We start from the raw sequence: 19858 nt of genomic DNA, 5'->3' as shown, positions 1-19858 counted from the left end.
CACCCCAAGCTTGAATCAATTTCTAAACATTATAATATTAAAAGTAATGCAAAAAAAAAACAAAACAAAAACGAAGGGAAAAAAAAAAAAAACCTTCTGTGGCTTGTCTGGCAGGCTACATTGACTACTTGGCCCAAAAGATCCAGCATAATTATCACACTGTGGTCATTCGGAAATGAACTACACCCTCCAGCACTTAATAGATTTTTTGTTTACATTTTGCTTATTGTATAGATTTTTAACCACTTACGGACCGCCCGTCGTCGTTATACGTTGGCTGTTTGAAGAGGGACATCGTTGTTATGGCAGCAGCTAGCTGCCATAACACCGGTAACCTCTTCTTCAGCGGGCAGTCCGCTTTCAGATAAAAGTGGTCTCTGCGGCGGATTCGCTGCAAGATCACTTATCAGCGGTGGGAGAGGGCCCCGTCCCACTACGCTCCGGTGCCCTCCGCCGCTTACCGGAGCCACCGGCAGAGGCGATCACGTCCTGTCTCCCATTAGGTATGGAGATGAGTGAGGGGAAGATGGCCCCCAACCTTCTCCATACCATTGCAGGGCGGAAGTGACGTCAAAATGTCACTTCCGCCCAAAGCTCTTAAAAGCAACATTTTTTTATTTCATTTTAGTGTAAATATGAGATTGAGGTCTTTTTGACCCCGATCTCATATTTAAGAGGTCCTGTCATGCTTTTTTTTTCTATTACAATGGATAGTTACATTCCTTGTAATAGGAATAAAATTGACACAATTTTTTTTAAAAGAACTGTGTAAAATTAAAAAATAAAAAAAGGTAAAATAAATAAGGAAAAAAATTAATACATTTTTAAACGCGCCCGGTCCTGCCGCGCTCGCGTGCAGAAGCGAACACTATTACCCTATTTATGACAAAAGGTAAAAACAAATAACGTCTGAACCTAGTCTTGGAACTCTGAGGGGTTGATTTACTAAGACTGGAGAGTGCAAATTCTGGTGTAGCTGTTGCATGGTAGCCAATCAGCTTCTAACTTCAGCTTGTTCAGTAAGGTCCCTTTCACTTCTGCGGACCAATCGGGTCTGCTTTTTAGGCAGATTCGATCAGACCATCCATTGTTTTCTATGGAGCGGCAGATGTCAGTAGACATGTGTCCTCGCTGGCATCTGATCTGATCCTTGCCTCTAAAAAGAGACTGGCTGATCGGATGACAGTCTGTTGGAAATGGACAGGCAGTCTGTTTCCATTTGACCACCCCATAGAGAACAGCAGGCTGTGCCTGCTTAGGAGACCTGTCATCCGCTGCTCAGCGGGGATTAGCAGAGAGACCCCCGTTAAGAATGCGGACCCGCTTTGACGAATTCCACTCAGTCTGAAAGAAGCCTTAAAGCGTTTAATCCAAAAAAGGATCCTGTTCCTTTAAAAGCATGATATGCAGCACAGTACCTGTGCTGTGTAATTTGCCCCCCTGCATCACCTAAAAAACCTGGCTGATCCTGTCTGGCTATGCCTTCTCCTCTGTAAGCTGACCACGGTATGTCATAGTTGCTGAGCCTGGACACCGTGGTCAGTTTCCTGTCCTCCTCTTGCTAAAATTACTTTTATTGTCCTATATAATCCTCCTTGTTTCCTAGTGAGAGGTGCTCCTGTCTGTTTTATTTTAAAAAAATGCCTTCTTTACCATATTTCACAGAGTCTCCCGAGGACCACGTGACTGGCCAGCTTTCTCTCCTTTCCTCTTCTCATCCTGACTGGCGTCAGTGGGGCAATCTCGGCCCCGCCCGCTACAGCTGTCAGACGGAGAGAGTCAGCTGGTCACGTGATTGCCGGGAGGCACTGTGGAATATGGTAAAGGCTGCATTTTTTTTGTCATTAGCACAGAGGATTATATGAAGTAGTCAAAGTGGGTTAACAACCACTAGGCTTTGAAAAAAAAAAAATAAAATAAAATAAAAAACAACCCTGGAAACTGATAAGTTTCTATGCAGAGCTGCACCAGGTTTTACACTCTCTAGTTTTAGTAAATTAGTGTGGTAGTAAAACTGAACAAGACAAAATGAGTCTTCATTTGGTGGTAAATGTTAAAAAATATGACCTTTTTTTGCCTAAAATAGTAGAAAAATAAATTTTTTTCTTGCTAGTACCATGGCCCACCACCAAAATACATTCCAAAATATATTTTTCTACTCCTGACATGCAATGGGATACCACATGTATGTACATTTATTTGCGGTTTGGACACATAGTGGAGTTTTGAAACAACAATGCACATGTTGCTTTTTTTATCCTAAGCACAGGGGTACTAAAAGCTGGCCATACACAGATTTTCCCATCTACGCCAATAGAGACGTCTTTCCAACTGGCTGTTCTAACTAACTTTCTTTATATATTTTTTACATACAACATATTTTTTTTCCTTACACAGAAGAAAATACAGGTAAGGGTTTTTAAACCTATTGACCATTGTGATTGGCCATCACAGTGATCATGAGCCCGTTCGAGACCAGGAGCTGTCAGTGACAGTTTGGCATCCATACTAGGTGTAAGGAACAGGACACGCGACCAAGCTTCACCAGATCACAGCCGTTTTGGCGGCAAAAGGGGGACGTAATTAATATTAGGTTGGTGGTCCTAAAGTTATGGCTGATTGATATATATGAAAGTAGCAGACACACACACACACACACACACACACACACACACCCCACCGATCCCCCTTGCATACTGAAACTTTTTTTTCTGTCAGCATTGACAGACACTTAACCCACATCCTCCCACTAATGCAATGCATCCCTATTGGGGCTTAATTGTAGAGCCAGTAAATGTGAAACATGCCATATGTAAACAATAGAATGACATATACAGGAAATGGATAAATAACTCACAAGTACGGCGACTCTGATTAGCTACATTATTTGTTAACCAATAACCTGCCTAAATCCAGTTTGATCACACAGATAAGCCAGGCATAGCATTTTGCCTGTAGGGGATTCACACTATATGACATAAGTGGATAGTGTTGAGTTAATTATTTACAAACAGAACAAAAAAAGGCCTCAATGTCAAGTTGTCAACACAAGTGTCATGAAGGTGGTTTCATTATATAATGCAGCTTGATTGAACCAAACATAATTCAAGGCAGCAGAAATGTTTTTTAGTCTCACATGAAATCTAGGAAAAATGCTAAACTGTTAGGGCTCTTTCACACATGCGGAACGTTCAGGTCCACCTGTGAGCGATGGATGTCAGCGGTGACATGTCCGCTGACATCCGATCCGCCAAATCCAGACAGATAGAAATCCTATTTTCCATCTGTCTGGCGGATCAGATGAGAAAAACGGACAGGCAGTCCATTTTCATCCGATCCCTCAGAGGAGAGCGGGGCTCTGACAGATCTGGCCCTGCACATCGAGCGGAGACGGACCTGTCATCCGCCTGCTCAGCGGGGATCAGCGAATCGAATCTTAGTAGTTGTGTCAACGGCAGGTCAGATGCACTGGTCAATAAATTTTGAAAGACCTCAGAAGAGTTTCATATGATTGCCACTGGCACAAACTCAAAGCCCTCCGACAGTTCATTATCCTGTTGTATCCACTATTTAAAGTAGATCTAGAGCCCAATGTGGGTTTGTTCAGAATGGTTAAAGCCCAACTTTTTTTTGCCTTCTTTGTCCTACTGGGCAGCTTTCCTTTAGGCTGGGTACACATTGCTGCAAGATGCAGCAGGGGTCCGGTGTGTTCCTGTTCTCCCTTTCAGGGATGAATCGGAGCCAAATTTTTGCCTGAATTTGGCCCTGAAACAGAGACAAAAGATGTACATGACTCCTGTGCAAGGCGCAACGGAGATATGTGAACCGGCTCCATAGAGCCGGTCACAATCTCCTGTCATATGGGGGAAACCAGCATCCAATTTGCATCTACTGTGAACCCATAATGAACAAAGCATATCCCTCGATGAAGTGTACTTGCCTAAATACAAAGCACTTAGTAGAGGAACTGCAAACAGAAATCGCACTATCTGCATGAGCAATTTCTGACAGGCTGACTCCAAGGGACCGAGGGGAACTTCAGCACACAGCCTGTGATTACCATCCTTAGCCGTGCATGTTTCCCTATGAGATTACTGTGTAGAGGGGAGCGAGTCCCTTTACTTCACTCAGATCCAATATTACACTCAGTTCTTCTTCAGTTCAGCTCTGTTGCTTGTAGTGTGTCCCCAGTTGCAGGAAGAAGTGCGACACAAACGCTTATGCACATTTCACAAGTGTTTTTCCAATCGTTTCTCTGCTACAACACACACAAAAAGCTAGCAGATACAAGGGAGATGCCAACAGCTGACATCATAAAGGATTCTAAAAACTTTCACTGGGCAAGAGAAAAACGCTTGAAGCTTACAAAACACTTATACACATGAAAGACACTCCAAATGGGTACACACACTTGACAAAATTGCACTATTAAAAAAAAATGGCAAATCACTTAAAAATACACTCTGCTTAGGTGTGAATGTAGCCTAAAGTACAGGCCCCCTGTTGTAAATTCTAAACAAGTCCCAAATCCAGTTAACGTGTGATGCATAAGCCTCAAAAGTAAAAACAAAAACCTCCTTTACCTCCCTTCAATAGAGCCAAATCTTCCTTCATTTGTCTCACTTGCTTCCCTTCCCAAACACTGCAGCTCCCAGTGGGAGGGTTTCAGCAACAGAGGAAGTGCTATCAATTTAGAAAGCAGTGGGCAGAACTAAGTGTGGCTAAGTACTGACTGGCAAGCTACAGGCTCATCAATTAACAGTAACAATACTAATAGCAATGTCTCCTGCAACATCTTCCAATCCCACTGTAGTGCAGACACGGCCTACATGTAAGTGGCAATTCTGCTCTGAATTCAGCAGTTCAGCGTAATTTGCAACCCATCACAGGAAGCTGCATGACATGGACTTCAGTGACAGGATCAACTGGTATTTGTGGGACTTTACAGGGGCACTTTGAGAAGACTGCACTGTACAGATGCACTTAAAATGAAAGCCTGCACCACATATTTCTACTTTAACTTCTAGGAAGTGAAGTGGAATCTTCCCAAAGTGGAGGAAATTCCCTCAGACAGCTGTCACCAGTGCAGATGATCCACATTACCAATCTATTTCGGTTGACAAATGTGACTGTAGTTTTAACCTTTCCTATCAAAATCATTGGGGAAAAAATAGCTAGCATTATACAATTGCTTTTCCAAATTAAATTGAAAGCCAAATTGGTGACCCTATGCTTTTACTAGTGATGGACAAATGTGTTTAAAGTGGATGTAAACGCCATTCATGAAATCTGACCTGGGCACATATCTGTAGCGTTTACTTATCTCTCCACAAAGCCCTAAGTCCCATGTCTTTCTGCTGCTCCATTCCTGTTATGATAATTTCTGTAAAAGCAGCTGGAAATTTGTGTCGGGGTAGGTGTACAGAGATAGATTAGCAGAGAGCTGGTCTATTTACAGCACAGCTCTGCAAGTCTCTTCCTTCCTCTGTGGAGGGGGGGTGCCTTTCCTCCAATCAGGTGACACAGTGTATGCCAAGACTCCACACCCAGTGCTGGAACAGGAAGAGAAAATTCTAACACCATGTGCACTGCCGCTTTCTAAACAGTGTAGAAAGCTAAAGACAGCAGATATACAAATAAAACTTATGTAGGGAGATATGATACAGAGATGAAACCTCTGAGGCACTTCACTGGGTATATGAGGGTTTACATCCACTTTAAAGCAAACCTATCAGCCCATTCTAAGCAAAGTACCAAGTCTGCTTTACTGCAGACAATAAGCAGTCAGTGATTACATTATCCATCACCCAAATGACTGCCACAGCCCTCAGAAATCCTTTAAAGTATTAACTTTATGAGGAAGTCAAGTTACATAGGGCTTTGCAAGTTTCCTGCACTTTCAACAGTACTCAGGCCTGGTAACTGGCTGTCTAGTCACTGGACACAGAATTGTAAGGAGGCAAAAGGGATGATTAAAACTGGTGCACTCAGTCTGGTGCAGCTGTGCATGGTAGCCAATCAGCTTCTAACCTCGGCTTAAGCTATGCTATGGCAATAAAACCCAGAAGCTGATTGTTTTCTATGCAGAAGTGAGCCTGATTTTGCACTCTCCAGCTTTAGTAAATAAACCCCAAAGTGTCGTGCGTACCCATAATTTTTGGGTATTTCTCCTGTAGCAGCAGAGCAAGAATCAGTAGAGGAAAGGAAAGGCAAGTACTAAATGCATGCAATTTGTAATATGGTTGGTTTTAAATTTTAAAAAGTTTGTCAGGTAACTAAAAAGCCAAATAAACCATTTACAGTAAAACATTCAATGCAGGTCAGGCAGCATACATATTAAAAAAAGAGGATTCTTAGTTTTTGCTTTTTACAAGCCATGTGCTGCAGCAAAGGCTTAAACAACCAGCAGGCTGGAAAGTCGAACTGCTGCTCACACACAACGCAGTGGCCTGGGTCTGAAGCAGTCCAATACAATAAACCACAGCACAGTGCTCCAATTAACAACAGCCACACTCCTTCATCCATGAGAAAGATGAAGATTAATGTATCTAGACAACCTAGTCTAGGAACCAGAGAACCCCTAACAATGTAGTATTGTGCTTCATTTGAATGCAGACAACTAAAAAAAAAAAAAGTCAGCCAAAACGTTGGAGGGAATGACATTATAGAAGGGGCTCTGCAATACAAGTTAAGAGCTAAATGGCCTATTTAAAGTGTCACCAAACAGTAAAATCAGGTTGTATATGCAGTAAAGCATGATTGTTATACTCACTGTGGAACCTAAGGGGTCAATCCTCTGTGTTGTGTAAAAAGGCTGCTTGAACTTGTATGTGCAGATCCTCCTCTTCTTCCACTGACTCCAGAACATGTCTGGATAAGACAGAGCCTTTGGAGTCTGGCTGCACATGCTCAGTTTGGTGTGTATTGCTAGTGAATTTTTTTTCTTGGGAGAGTGCATGTGATCAGCACAGGGCCAATCAGCACTGTCCAGACAGAGGATCAGGGATCCTGATAGGACAGCTCAGTGCAGTATGAAAACTCCTCCTACAAGCTTTACCAGGAACTGATAGGAGTCTATATACTGCTAATGAGAAAAGTTATTTAGCAGTTTAGATTTACTAAAAGGATTGCATTTCCATGCTCTGTGTACTGTGGGAGACTAGATATAGTGAATTCAGGGTTCTGGGTTTAGTAACACTTTAAAGTTGAGATCTGACTTACAGACTGCTAAGTGCTCCTCAGCCATTTTCTGCATCCTGAGCAGAAGTGGCTTGATTGAACTATCTGCTGTTACTAACCTAGCAAGTCTACTTTTTTGTATGGATGGGCGTCAGACAGGCATCAATGAGCTTTAGAATTTGGTGTTTTACAATCAATAAAACGCTCCCTAAACGCAGTTTCGTAGAGTTTGAGAAGCATTAAAACTGCTCCACAAAAGGAAAGTGACAGATTTTAATGCTCTGCAACCGCACCAAAACTGCCTGCCAAGCATTTGCGGAGCGTTACCATATAGACTCGAATGGGAGGCATTGAAAAGCTTCTCGACATGAAGCTTTAATTTTGAAGCGAAGCGACGCTAACGCTTCATGCTTTTGTAATGTGAACAGCACAATGTGGGGGCTATTAAATCGCGTGCATAGGAGTTTGAGGGGCATTTTTAAAGCCTGCCAAACTCCTCTCAAACGCCTGTTCTTAAGCCAGTGTGAACTCATTTTTAAAAAAAGAGTACTTGGTATGACACACAAAAAGAAAAAAAAAAAAAACTATTGTCAACTTACTCTTTTACTAAGACACACAACTGGCCACATGCTGCATCCTAATGTGCAACAACAACAAAGACATCCACACAGCAGCCAGCGAACATTAATTGGAAGGTTCTTCTTAAGACAACTGTTGACTCTGTTAATGCTGGATTTAAATTCCTCTGGGGCTACCTAGGTGTATAAAACAAATTGTCATTAGAGCATTATACCTGAATTAATCAACATCAAGAAAATGTATTCACTGCATCCATACCTTGCCAGTTAAAGAGGATGGAAACTCTGCTTCAAATTTGTTGCTAAGACCAAATCTATAAGAGAAAATAAGGTAGTGTTATTCGTGTTAATAAAGTTGAAGTCGCGCAACAAGGCCAGCGCATATGGAAATATGTTTAATACCAATTTTCCTCACAACGCAGCTCCAGCCAGAACAAATTATTTTTAAAACCTGCTGTCTATGACTCCATTAGAAGGGTATCCCCTCATCTTTTGTTACTTGTGACAGTCGTATAAGAAAGAGGTGGAAATATGCCCAAAGGGTAAAGAAAAAAATAAATAAGGCTGTAAAGCATACCCTCAAACATTGCTGTCTGTGGAAAACAGTATCTAATTAAACAAGCAACTTCAACTTACACAGGTAAAAAAAATATTCCAGATAAAGACAACCTCTTTAAAACCACTTACTTCCAAGGTACGTACCTGTATGTCCTCAGGTTTCAGTGGTTTTAACGGGATGATGCCTGCACTTACAGGTAGCGTTCCGGTATCATTTTCAGGCACCGATTCTTTTTCTTGAAGAAGTGATCTGAGTGGCTAATTAGTCACTTGATCACTTCTGCGGGTGGCGGAATGGGGTACCACCCCCCCTCCCGGGCTCATCGATCCCACCGCGGAGGCTGGGAGCGATGTGGCGATGGCTGCCCTGTACAGAGCGAGAGGAACAGATGTCATTTCCCTCTCTCTGTAACCCTGGAAACTGGGAGCGACGAGTAGTTTGTCACTTCCGGTTCCTCCCCTTTGTTTACCTGGCCACCAGTGACCAGGGAACCAGCCGATCGGATCGATCTGATCTCTGTCCAAATCTCTCCATAAAGAGGACCTGTCACAGCCCATGCTGTCACAAGGGACGTTATTCATCCCTTGCGATAGCAATAAAGTTAGTACAAAAAAAAAAAAAGTAAAAACAATTGTGTATAAAATAAATGATTTAAAGCGCCCCCATCCCATCATGCTTACGCGCAAATGCATACATTAGCTCCTACATGCAAAATGCGAACACATGGCGGCTCTACACATATATGTAAACGGTGATCACACCACACATGAAGTATTGTCGCAAACGTTAGAGTGAGAACAATAATTCTAGCACCAGACCTCTTGTGCAACTCTAAACTGGTAACATGCTAGGACGTTTAAAGCGTCACCTATGGATAATTTTAAGAACCGTAGTTTGCAACCATTCCAGAGGCAGACGCAATTTTAAAGCATTACATGTTTGGTATCTATTTACTTGGTGTAACATCTTTCACATTATACAAAAAAATTGTGCTAATTTTTTTTTTTTTAATTCATGAAAATACCAAGAGACATAAAAAATTGCAACACCCACCATTTTATTCTAAAGGGCCTATGAAGAAAAAATATATATATAAAATATATACACTATATATCAAATGCTCAAGTCAGGTGTTTCTATTGAAGTCTGTGGGGCCAAAAACTTTTGTAATCTGCCAATAAAAAGCTCATGTACTTTTTTGAGCGACAGGCATTTTACTTCAGTGACAGAATGCTTAGATGTGAACAAGGGCCATTGAAATTAATGGTATTTGGCTTAAGCGTTTTAGAGCTACAAGCAGAAAATCGCTCAGGCGTGAACTGTGTTGTTTCTCTCTGGTGCTTCATTCCTCTGTTATCAGCACGTGTCACTTCTAAGAGGATTTCCCCACACAAGATAAAACTTGTGACAGATAAGCACACAGCTCTGTATCCTTCCTTCAGTCCTGTGCCGTGTCTGAAAGGGGGTTTGTGTCTTTCCTCCAATCAGCTCTCACACACTAAGAGTCGGTTCACACTGAGGCAGCACGACTTGCAGCGTGACTGCAGCGGCGACTTGCAAAACGACTTCTATATAGAAGTCAATGCAAGTCGCCCCCAAAGTAGTACAGGAACCTTTTTCTAAGTCGGAGCGACTTGCATCGCTCCAGTTAGAACGGTTCCATTGTACAGAACGGGACACTACTTGTCAGGCGGCTAAGTCGCCTGACAAGTCGTCCTAGTGTGAACCGGCTCTAACTTCAGCTCCCCACCCCCTCCTCTGTGATACTAACAGATGAAGGATTTTATCACAATTCTGCACTTTTGAATGGCTGAAAAAAAGACTGCAGATAAACAAGCAAAACTAATGTAGGAGGATTTGTTTCATCTGTGTATCATCTGAGGCTATTCACTTCACTGGGCATGTAAGAGGTTTTACATCCACTTTAATCAGAACATAAAGTATAGAACCATATTGTTGTGCTATAAATGGCTAGATGTAGTTATTACTAGCTTGGGAAATGTTGCCATCTCGCATAGCACAACACACATTTAGTGCATTTTGTTCCATGCATTACATAAGTAAGTTTTTTAAATATTTTGACATTTCCAGGCTTTAACCACTTAAGGACCAGCCTCGTTTTGGATTTTAGGTGTTTACATGTTTAAAACAGGTTTTTCTGCTAGAAAATTACTTAGAACCCCCAAACATTATATATGGTTTTTCTTCTAACACCCTAGAGCAGTGTTTCTCAACTCCAGTCCTCAAGGCGCCCCAACAGGTCATGTTTTCAGGATTTCCCTCAGATGAAACGGCTGGGGTAATTACCAAAGCAGTGAAACTGATCAAATCACCTGTGCAAAATAATGGAGAGCCTGAAAACATGACCTGTTGGGGCGCCTTGAGGACTGGAGTTGAGAAACACTGCCCTAGAGAATACAATGGCGGTCATTGCAATACTTTTTTTTGCACCGTATTTGCGCAGCGGTCTTATAAGCGCACTTTTTTTGGAAAAAATTCACTTTTTTGAATAAAAAAAATAAAACAACAGTAAAGTTATCCCAATTTTTTTTAATATTGTGAAATATAATGTTACGCCAAGTAAATTGATACCCAACATGTCATGCTTGAAAATTGCGCCCGCTCGTGGAATGGCGTCAAACTTTTACCCTCAAAAATCTCCATAGGCGACATTTAAAAAATTCTACAGGTTGCATATTTTGCGCTACAGAGGAGGTCTAGGGCTAGAATTATTGCTCTCACTCTACCGGTCGCTGCGATACCTCACATGTGTGGTTTGACCACCGTTTTCATATGCGGGTGCTACTCGCGTATGCGTTCGCTTCTGCGCGCGAGCTCGTCGGGACAGGGGGGTTTTAAAAATTTTTTTTTTTATTTTTATTATTTATTTTAAAATATTTTATTTATTTTTACACTGTTTAAAAAAAAAAAAAAAAAAAAAAAACTGTGTCACTTTTATTCCTATTACAAGGAATGTAAACATCCCTTGTAATAGAAAAAAGCATGGCAGGACCTCTTAAATATGAGATCTGGGGTCAAAAAGACCTCAGATCTCATATTTACACTAAAATGCAATAAAAAAAAAAAAAAAAAAAGTAATTTAGAAAAATGACATTTGAAAAAATATGCCTTTAAGAGGCGTGGACGGAAGTGACGTTTTGACGTCGCTTCCGCCCAGCAGTATCTTGGAGACGAGTGAGCGCCATCTTGGCCTCACTCATCTCCTGACACACAACGGCAGAGGACGCGATCGCCTCCGCCGCTACCGACGGCTCCGGTAAGCGGCGGAGGGCACCGGATCGCGGCGGGAGGGGGGGGCCCCTCTCCCGCCACCGATAAAAGTGATCTCGCGGCGAATCCGCCGCAGGGACCACTTTTATCTGAAAGCCGGCCGCCGCACGAAAACGGGGATACCGGGGTTATGGCAGCTAGCTGCTGCCATAACAACGATATCCCCGTTCAAACTTAGGACGTATATAGTCGTGCGGCGGTCGGGAAGTGGTTAATTTGCACAACATGCTTGCCTAAAGTGCATCGACAGCCAAAGCCTTTTTTCTGTCTGTGTTGCTGTTGGGGAAATTCCTCTAACACTTCCTGTACTTGGGCAACCATTTAAGGCCCGATTCACACCTATGCATTTTTAGTGATTGTTGCAAATTTGCACTACAGAATGTGTTCCATAGGAAACCATGTTAAAATGGACTGCAATGCAAATCTGCAAAAAGCACTAAAAATATATAGGTGTGAATCAGGCCTTAAGATTTGAAGAAATCTCTCCAAAGAAGAGGCTGACAGGAGGTCTAATTCTTCCCTGCTCTACACATAACTAGAAGAAAAATAGAAAGAAAAAAAAAAGTCTACGTTGGGTAAGCGAATGCTAGAAGCTCTGTAAGCTTTTTATCGTTGTCCGTTTCCCTGCTGCATACTTCCCCTCACTTCCTGTCTAGTAAACGATGTGCCCAGAAAAAAAAAAAAAAAAAAAAAATAGATGTCTTAACCACCTCCCACCCGGGCCACTGCACATTTACGGTCGGGTGGGCGCTTCCTCTTTCTAAACGGACGTTCAGGAACGTCCCTCAGACAAAGGGGGATCAGATGACACGAGTGCATCGGGATTATGCTGCTGCACGCGCCTGTGCAGCAGCGTAATCCCGATGCACTCGTGTCATCCGGACACGGCGCATCTCCAATCGGCAGGAGGGCTCTGTGATTGGCCCTCCTGATCACATGACAACTGTGTCCAATCACAGCTGTCATGTGGTGTAAATAGAGAACTGATTGCTAGGAGATCAGCTCTCGTCTCATGGAAGAGGTCAGTGGGAAGAGGAGAGCGGATTGCTGAAGCCAGCCAGTGATCAGTGAGTATGAGCTGTTTACACACTGATCACCGGCCCAGTGTCCCCACACAATGTAAACACACAATGTCCCCAAAACACTGTCCCTACACACATGTCCCTACACAGAAAAACACCTGTCCTCCACATATGTAACAGTAAAATCATATGTCCCAATGATCATCTGCACACATGTCCGTGATCACACAAACCAATTATTCTACACTTAACGGGATGGTTTTTTTTATCAAAGACATGTAGCAGAATACATTTTGGCTTAAATTTATGACAAAATTAGATTTTATTTGATTTCTTTTAAAGCAGAATTTTTTTTTTTTCCCCGCTCTTTTTTTGCTAAAAAAAAAAAAAAAAAATAAAAAAATAAAAAGATTTGTGAATAAATACCACCAAAAGAAAGCTCTACGTGTGTGAACAAAATGATAAAAATTTCATTTGGGTACAAAGTTGCATGACCGCGCTATTCTCAATGAATGAGCAAGAGCGCTGAAAGCTGGAAATTGGCCTGGGAAGGAAAGGGGCAAAAGTGCCCGGTATTGAAGTGGTTAAAGAAAAAGGAACAAATGATACACATATGGTATAAAAATGTCCAATGGCGAAGGATTTCTGGCTCAAAATATTTGGAATTTATCAGTTGGTAGCAGGACTGGAGTTGCAACCAAATAGTGGTAGTGCACTATTATCTATTATCCCAGGATCCATGAAATCCATTGGGGCAGATATCCTTCGCCATATGATAACAGCTGCTAGGACAATAACAGCCCGAAATTGGCAAAAAGCAAAAGGCTATACAATAGAAGAACGGGCATGCGAGATGAGCGAAATACAATCTATGGAGGAAGGGATTGGGTTTGAGGAGAACTTAATTAATCAAACTCAAAAAATATGGCAACAATGGGAAGAGTTTCGGACCTCGAAAAGTTTACTACAGTATCTATAAGGATTACCGTACACCTTTTTCTTCCCCCCCGGTTATAGTTTAAATGTTTTAGGACGAATGTAGCTAAGAGAGTGTAAGTTGATATATGTAATTATTACCAGATAATTGGATTAATATAAAAGCCAGAAAATCCTATGGGATATGGTAAACCTGGATTAAAGAAATAAGACTATACCTGATTTTATAATATGAATAATAAATATGTATGTAATTGTATACAGGGGCGTTGCTAGGTCTGCAAAAGATCTGGGGCTAGAGCCCATAGCAGCGTTCATCAACCTTTTTGCATTCCCGCGGGGGGGGGGCACGGGGGGCACAAGTGGTTCAATTCACCATAATGCAGAATCAGTGGGAGCCCTGGGCGTGTCACTTGCCACATCTCCTGCCACCAGATGCAGCGTGTCACTTGCCACCGTCGCCTGTCACCAGATGCAGCTTACTTGCCACCGTCACCTGCCACTAGATGTGGATTGTCACTTGCCATGTCAACTGCCACCAGTAGTGGATTGTCACTTGGCACTGTCACCTGCCACCAGATGTGGATCGTCACTTGCCACGTCACCTGCCATTTGCAGATTGTCACTTGCCACAAGATGTGGGTTGTCACTTGCCACATCACCTGGCACCAGATGTGGATTGTAAGTAGCCATGCCAGCGCCACCAAATGTGCATTGTCGCTGCATTGGTGACAGGCTGGCAGCACTGGTCCATTTAGTGAGGGCAGGAGAGCGGTGATGTGGGGCGGGCAGTGAGAGATGATATCATCTCGCTGCTCCCCGCCGCACCTCCGACATTGAAGCAAGGGGGTCTGGCTGCAGAGTGGAGCTCCACCAATGACAGGAAGCACGTGACCTCTACTCCACTGCGCTGTGAGGGCGGAAGAGCACTGATGTGTGGCGGGCAGTGAGAGATGTCATCTCTCTGCACCTCGCTCCCACATTGAAGAGGCCCGGCTGTGAAGAGCACTAATGTGGAGAGGTTGGAGAGAGATGATGTCATCTCTGCTCGTCTGCCCGCTCGCTTCTCTCCTCTCCTCTGCCTCTCTCATGCAGCCAGCCTGCCCACCGTAGCCACGGCGGCAGCCCGCTGGTTAGACAGGGACCTTGTGGCAAGAGACTCGGGGCTATAGCCCCAATAGCCACCCCCTAGCGACGCCTCTGATTATTAATTTTCTAAAACAATTATAAAAAGAAAAATTGAAAACAGAAAAAAAAGCCAGGGGAAAATCTCTCTAAGGCCTCATGTACACTACTGCTGGTAAACGGACATTTAGGAGCAGTTGGGCATTTTTTTCAACTGCTCCTGAACTCTCCTCTATGTTATCTTATCAGTACATGTACACAGAGTTGTTTATAGTCCTTTCTAGGCAGCTGAGTTTAGAGGCTTCTTTTGCAACGAAAAAAAAAAAAAAAAGGGTTCAGAAGCCGAGTTTAGAGGCATTTGAAGCGCCAAATGCTTATAAATGCAGCTAAACATTTAGCCGTGTTTCGTTTACAGGCGTTTTTTCATTTTTGGCTATTTTGGAAAAAAAAAAAAAAGAAAAAGAAAAAAAAACTTTTTTTTTTTCCCTTTTTTTAATGCTTCTAAACGCAAATGCGGCAAAACACAGCATGCAAATGTGCCAAAATGGACGTTTTAAACGTGGGTTACTATCTGTCAAGTTAAATCATTCGGGAGAGCTTGTAAAAAAGTCCTGTTTACATGAAGCCTAAAGCTTTATGTATACTGCTGCTGGTAAACGGACGTTTTGGAGCAGTTGGGCATTTTTTTTTCAGCTGCCCTGGAACAGGGTCGTTTATAGGCAGTTGGGTTTAGAAGCAATATTTGGAAAGCAGAAAAAAGCATTCAGGGGAGGCTGTATAATGTCCCATGTACATTAAGCCTAGGGGCCCTTTCACACTGAGGCGGGGCGGCGTCGGCGGTAAAGCGCCGCTATTGTACCCCCCGCTAGCGGCCGAGAAAGGGTTAAAAACCACCATAAAGCGCCTCTGCAGAGGCCCGTTGCCGGCGGTATAGCCGTGCCGTCCCATTGATTTCAATGGGCAGGAGCGGTAAAGGAGTGCTATACACTCTGCGCCTTCACCACTCCGAAGATGCTGCTAGCAGGACTTTTTTTACCGTCCTGCACCGCTCCAGTGTGAAAGCCCTCAGAGCTTTCACACTGGAATCAAAGCAGCGGCACTTTCGGGTCGGTTTGCAGGCGCTATTATTAGCGCAATAACGCCTGCAAACCGCCCCAGTGTGAAAGGACCCTAAAAGAGGCCTAGGTAGCAGTAAAACCTGACAGGGGTTTCAACCCTTCCCTATTCTATCCAAAACAGAAAACAATAGTTTTGGATATAGATAAACTTTAACCCTTTCACTCCCGAGGCTGGTTTTGCCTTGGTCTTTTTTGTTTTTTTAATGTAAGCAGAAAAAAAAATTAAAAAACACACACTTTAGGCCTGAAGGGTACTTAAATACACATTTTCCAAAAGCAGAGACCCTGGGTGCTAAGTTTTAAGTCACACAATATCAAGTGCAAGGTTTTATGAAGTGCAACATTTCAGTAACAAATATACTAAAGTTATATTACCCAACTGTGGTTGATTTTTGTTGAGGTTGCACTAAGTAAATAGGTACCCGTCAAGTCTTAAAATTATGTAGGGCTGCAACTAATGACTATTTTCATAATTGTGTGGTGTGTATAATTTTAATATGTAAAGTTTAAAAAAAGGCAATTCATTCTTAAAAATCTATATGCAGTGGTAAATATAAATAAGCAACTATATGGTTAGGGAGCAAAATCTCTAATCCACTCTGAGAATGACAGACAGAAGAGATATACTGTATATACTATTAGGGGTTGAATCTGGTAAATATCATCAGACTCAGATCACTGCAGATTATTTAGACCCCTTTCACACTGGGGCGCATGTAATGTGCCCTGCTCCCACATAATGTGTCCTGCCTCCTTGTAATGTACCCTGTTCCCATGTGCTCTGCCCTCATGTAATATGCCCTGCCTCCTTGAAATGTGCCCTGCTCCCACATAATGTACCCTACCCTCCTGTAATGTGCCCTGCTCCCACATATTGTGGCTTGCCTCCATGTAAAAGTTTACTTGAAATGTAAGTGTAATGCCTTCCATTACCTCCAGTCTTTCAGCCTCCACCTTCTCTGGGTTCAGATGCTGATCTTCCCTGCACAGTCTTTAAAGTAATTTTTTTTAAAAAACAACAAACATGTTATACTTACCTGCTCTGTGTCATGGTTTTGCACAGAGCAGCCCCGATTATTCTCTTCTGGGGTCCCCCACTGATGCTTCTGGCTCCTCCTGCCTTCAGAGTGCCCCAATAGCAAGCTGCAAATTATAGTATAGTGTGCCCCTATAGCAAGGTAAAAAAAAAAAACTTCTGCCTTTAGACCCACTCACTTCCTGCCCAGGACTACATGTTCCATGAGGCATTGCTCCTCACACATTCACAAGTTCTCAGGCACTTACTGACATGTACAGATGGTGTATTGAGCTGTATGTGTGCTGCGCTGTATTTCCTGATATGTAAACAAATAATGCATTCTGTATGCAGGCCAACTAATTGGCTGTCCGATTACAACTATTTTCATAATCGATTAGTTTTTTCAGCCCTAAAATTGCGTGTGCCCGAGAATCACGATTTTTTTGCTTAGAAGATAGATCACGATTCTCTCACGATTCTTGTGGCGCAACATCATCTTTCACATTAAAACAAAAAAAAAAAAAATTGGGCTAACTTTACTGTTTCGTTTTTTTTTTTTTATTCATTGAAGTGTATTCCTCCCACCCCAAAAAAAAAATTGCATTTGAAAGACCGCTGGGTAAATAGAGTGTAACATAAAATATTGCAGCAATTGCCATTTTATTCCCTAGGGTCTCTGCTAAAATAAATATATGTTTGGGGGTTCCAAGTAATTTTCTAGCAAAAAATATTGATTTTAACTTAAGAAAGGAGTGTCAGAAAAAGATTTAGACTTTAAGTGGTTACACTTCCTACATTTACAGGTTGTTGAAAACTTGGCAGACTACCCAGATTATTTATTTACACAGAAGTTCTATCCCTTTGATCTAAGAAGGAAGCTTAGTTACAATGTTTCAAGTTATAAAGTTGTCAGTCTGCCCAGATGTTTTCTTTTGACAGCTGAGTGAGTATATAATCTCTGCACTTGTTTATATGAAAGAATCGGCAAACTCAGCAGGAGAGATGTCAGAGGGGGTGAGTCGAGATCACGATTTTTTAACAATTAATTGTGCAGTTCTACCGTGAAGCAGCAACAAACTTCGGTAACCTAAATTTTCTATATATAACACCTACAGATCATCAGTCTAAAGTACCCCATGAACAATGGCCCTAGAATTGCTGCTCTCACTCTAGCATGTGCAGCACAACTGACCTTTTTGTACATAGGTGCCCCAATATGTATGTTTACGTGCGCGTGTGTGTGTGATGTGACATTCTTACTGGGTAGCGGAGATCAGCGAATGGACATTCACTAACTTCCCTCGCCTCTATCTGGCAGTACCTGCCATACCAGCTGCTAGCAGGTCTGCAGCTCAGGAGACATATGGGGGGGGGGGGGGGGCAATTAATGTCCCCGGGGGTCTGTGGAAGCGATCAGGCAGCTGTTCCTTTTATCTGATGGTCACCTTGTCAAAGAAAGTTTTAAGAGTAACCCAGCCCATCTTGAAAAACAGACTGCTGTGTTTGCATGCAAAACACTCTAATGACCACATATGATTCTAGGGCTAGCCATAGATGGATTGAAATTTGGCTGTTTAGTAGGAACCATCTGTTTTCGATCCATCTATGGGCAGGCTGGCTGTACTGAAGTCGATCAACCCATGGTTGAAGAAAAGAAAAATCGCATGTATAGCCCAACTAAGCCTCTATGTTTAAAAGAGCTATGATCCAATTAATGAAATAGGCAGGCCATAGATGGTAGGTTGGGGAGGAAAGGTCTAGGTGATTCTGGAAATCCACCAGCCAGAGAATACAGTAGGTTCCAACTTGCTGCAGCTTCTAATGCACAAGGTGAGAAACCCACAGTGTTCAGTGAAATCCAAGTAAGCAATTTCAGTACATAAGATGAACCTGCACAATTGTGCGAGCCTGAAGATTAGGCTGGAGCTCAGCTTTAAAATATCTGTGTTTAGAAGCTCCACATCACTCCAGAAAAAGGGAAGGTATTAAAAAAGCAAATAAAGGAATATAGAATTCTGTGTGCCACAAATCAGTGCCTATATTAAACAGTAAGTAACTGAGTTGCTGCGAAAAACTTTAATGTTCCCACATCAAAATATATAACTATAACAAAATATAGTTTTGCGCTACACAATACACAAAACAAACACTGTAAGTGATAATAAATACCAAATTTGATTCTTCTGATCCTGAAGAAGCCACATGGGTTAGTGGTGTAACGCGTAGTGCAGAGCCAAGTCGCTTCCACTCTGGAGCCATAAACCGGAAAGTTGTGTTTACTCTAATGCTGGTGATGTATTAGAAAATTTCGTGGAGCCAGTAAGCTGTGGAGTTAATTTCTGTGGATGTGAAGGGAACCTGTCGTTACTACTACAGGAGGATTTAAGGGACCCTGCAACCTTATTATTGCCTTGCGGGAATGTGATGGATAGAGAGATATTTAAAGTGGTTGTTAACCCACACTGATAACTTCACATAATCCTCTTAGTTTCCCAATAATATTTGCTCCTGTCTGTTTTATAAAAGAAAATATGCCGTTTATAACTGTTTTCAGAGTGCCGCTCTGTGCTCACGTGACCAGCCGGCTCTCTCCTCTCCCTGCCTGACAGCTGCAGCGGGAGGGGCAGAGATTCCTCTGCGGATGTCAGTCGGGACGGGAGGAGGAGAGAGAGCTGGCCACATGAGCACCAATTAATAAAACAGAGACAGGAGCAAATATTAGGAAACAGGTTTATATGAGGCATTAAAAGTTATTTCAGCAGCACGAGGGGAGAGGGTGGGCACTGACACAGGAGCAGACAGGCAGGGAGGGGAGGGGGAAGGAGAACAGAGGGAGACAGAGCTGCAGACAGCAGTGGCTGAGAGAGGCACATAAACTAATTACAGTGTCAGGGCTCAGCAGCCATGATATACCGTGGTCAGTTTACAGAGGGGAGGGTAGAAACTTGCAGGATCATCCAGGTTTTTCAGGTGATACAGAGGGGCAGATGACACAGCACAAGCACGGTGCTGTATAACATGCTTTAAAAAAG

The 19858-nt window shown here is 42.6% G+C and overlaps 1 protein-coding gene across 1 annotated transcript in view; it reads right to left on the bottom strand.

Annotated features, from left to right (window-relative positions):
* Positions 1-19858, bottom strand: part of CHIC2 (cysteine rich hydrophobic domain 2) — a 51451-nt gene that overhangs the window by 10373 nt on the left and 21220 nt on the right. Inside the window, exons 2-3 of the mRNA XM_073608440.1 lie at positions 8017-8071; positions 7779-7934 (exon numbers count right to left, since the gene is read on the bottom strand). Of these exons, the coding sequence (XP_073464541.1) occupies positions 7779-7934; positions 8017-8071 (211 nt within the window). The remainder of the gene's footprint in view (positions 1-7778; positions 7935-8016; positions 8072-19858) is intronic.

The sequence above is a fragment of the Aquarana catesbeiana genome, linkage group LG01 (assembly GCF_042186555.1).
Source record: "Aquarana catesbeiana isolate 2022-GZ linkage group LG01, ASM4218655v1, whole genome shotgun sequence".
NCBI classification, from domain to species: domain Eukaryota; kingdom Metazoa; phylum Chordata; class Amphibia; order Anura; family Ranidae; genus Aquarana; species Aquarana catesbeiana.
Note: the sequence above shows the minus strand (reverse complement) of the source record. Positions and strands in the feature narration are given on the sequence as shown.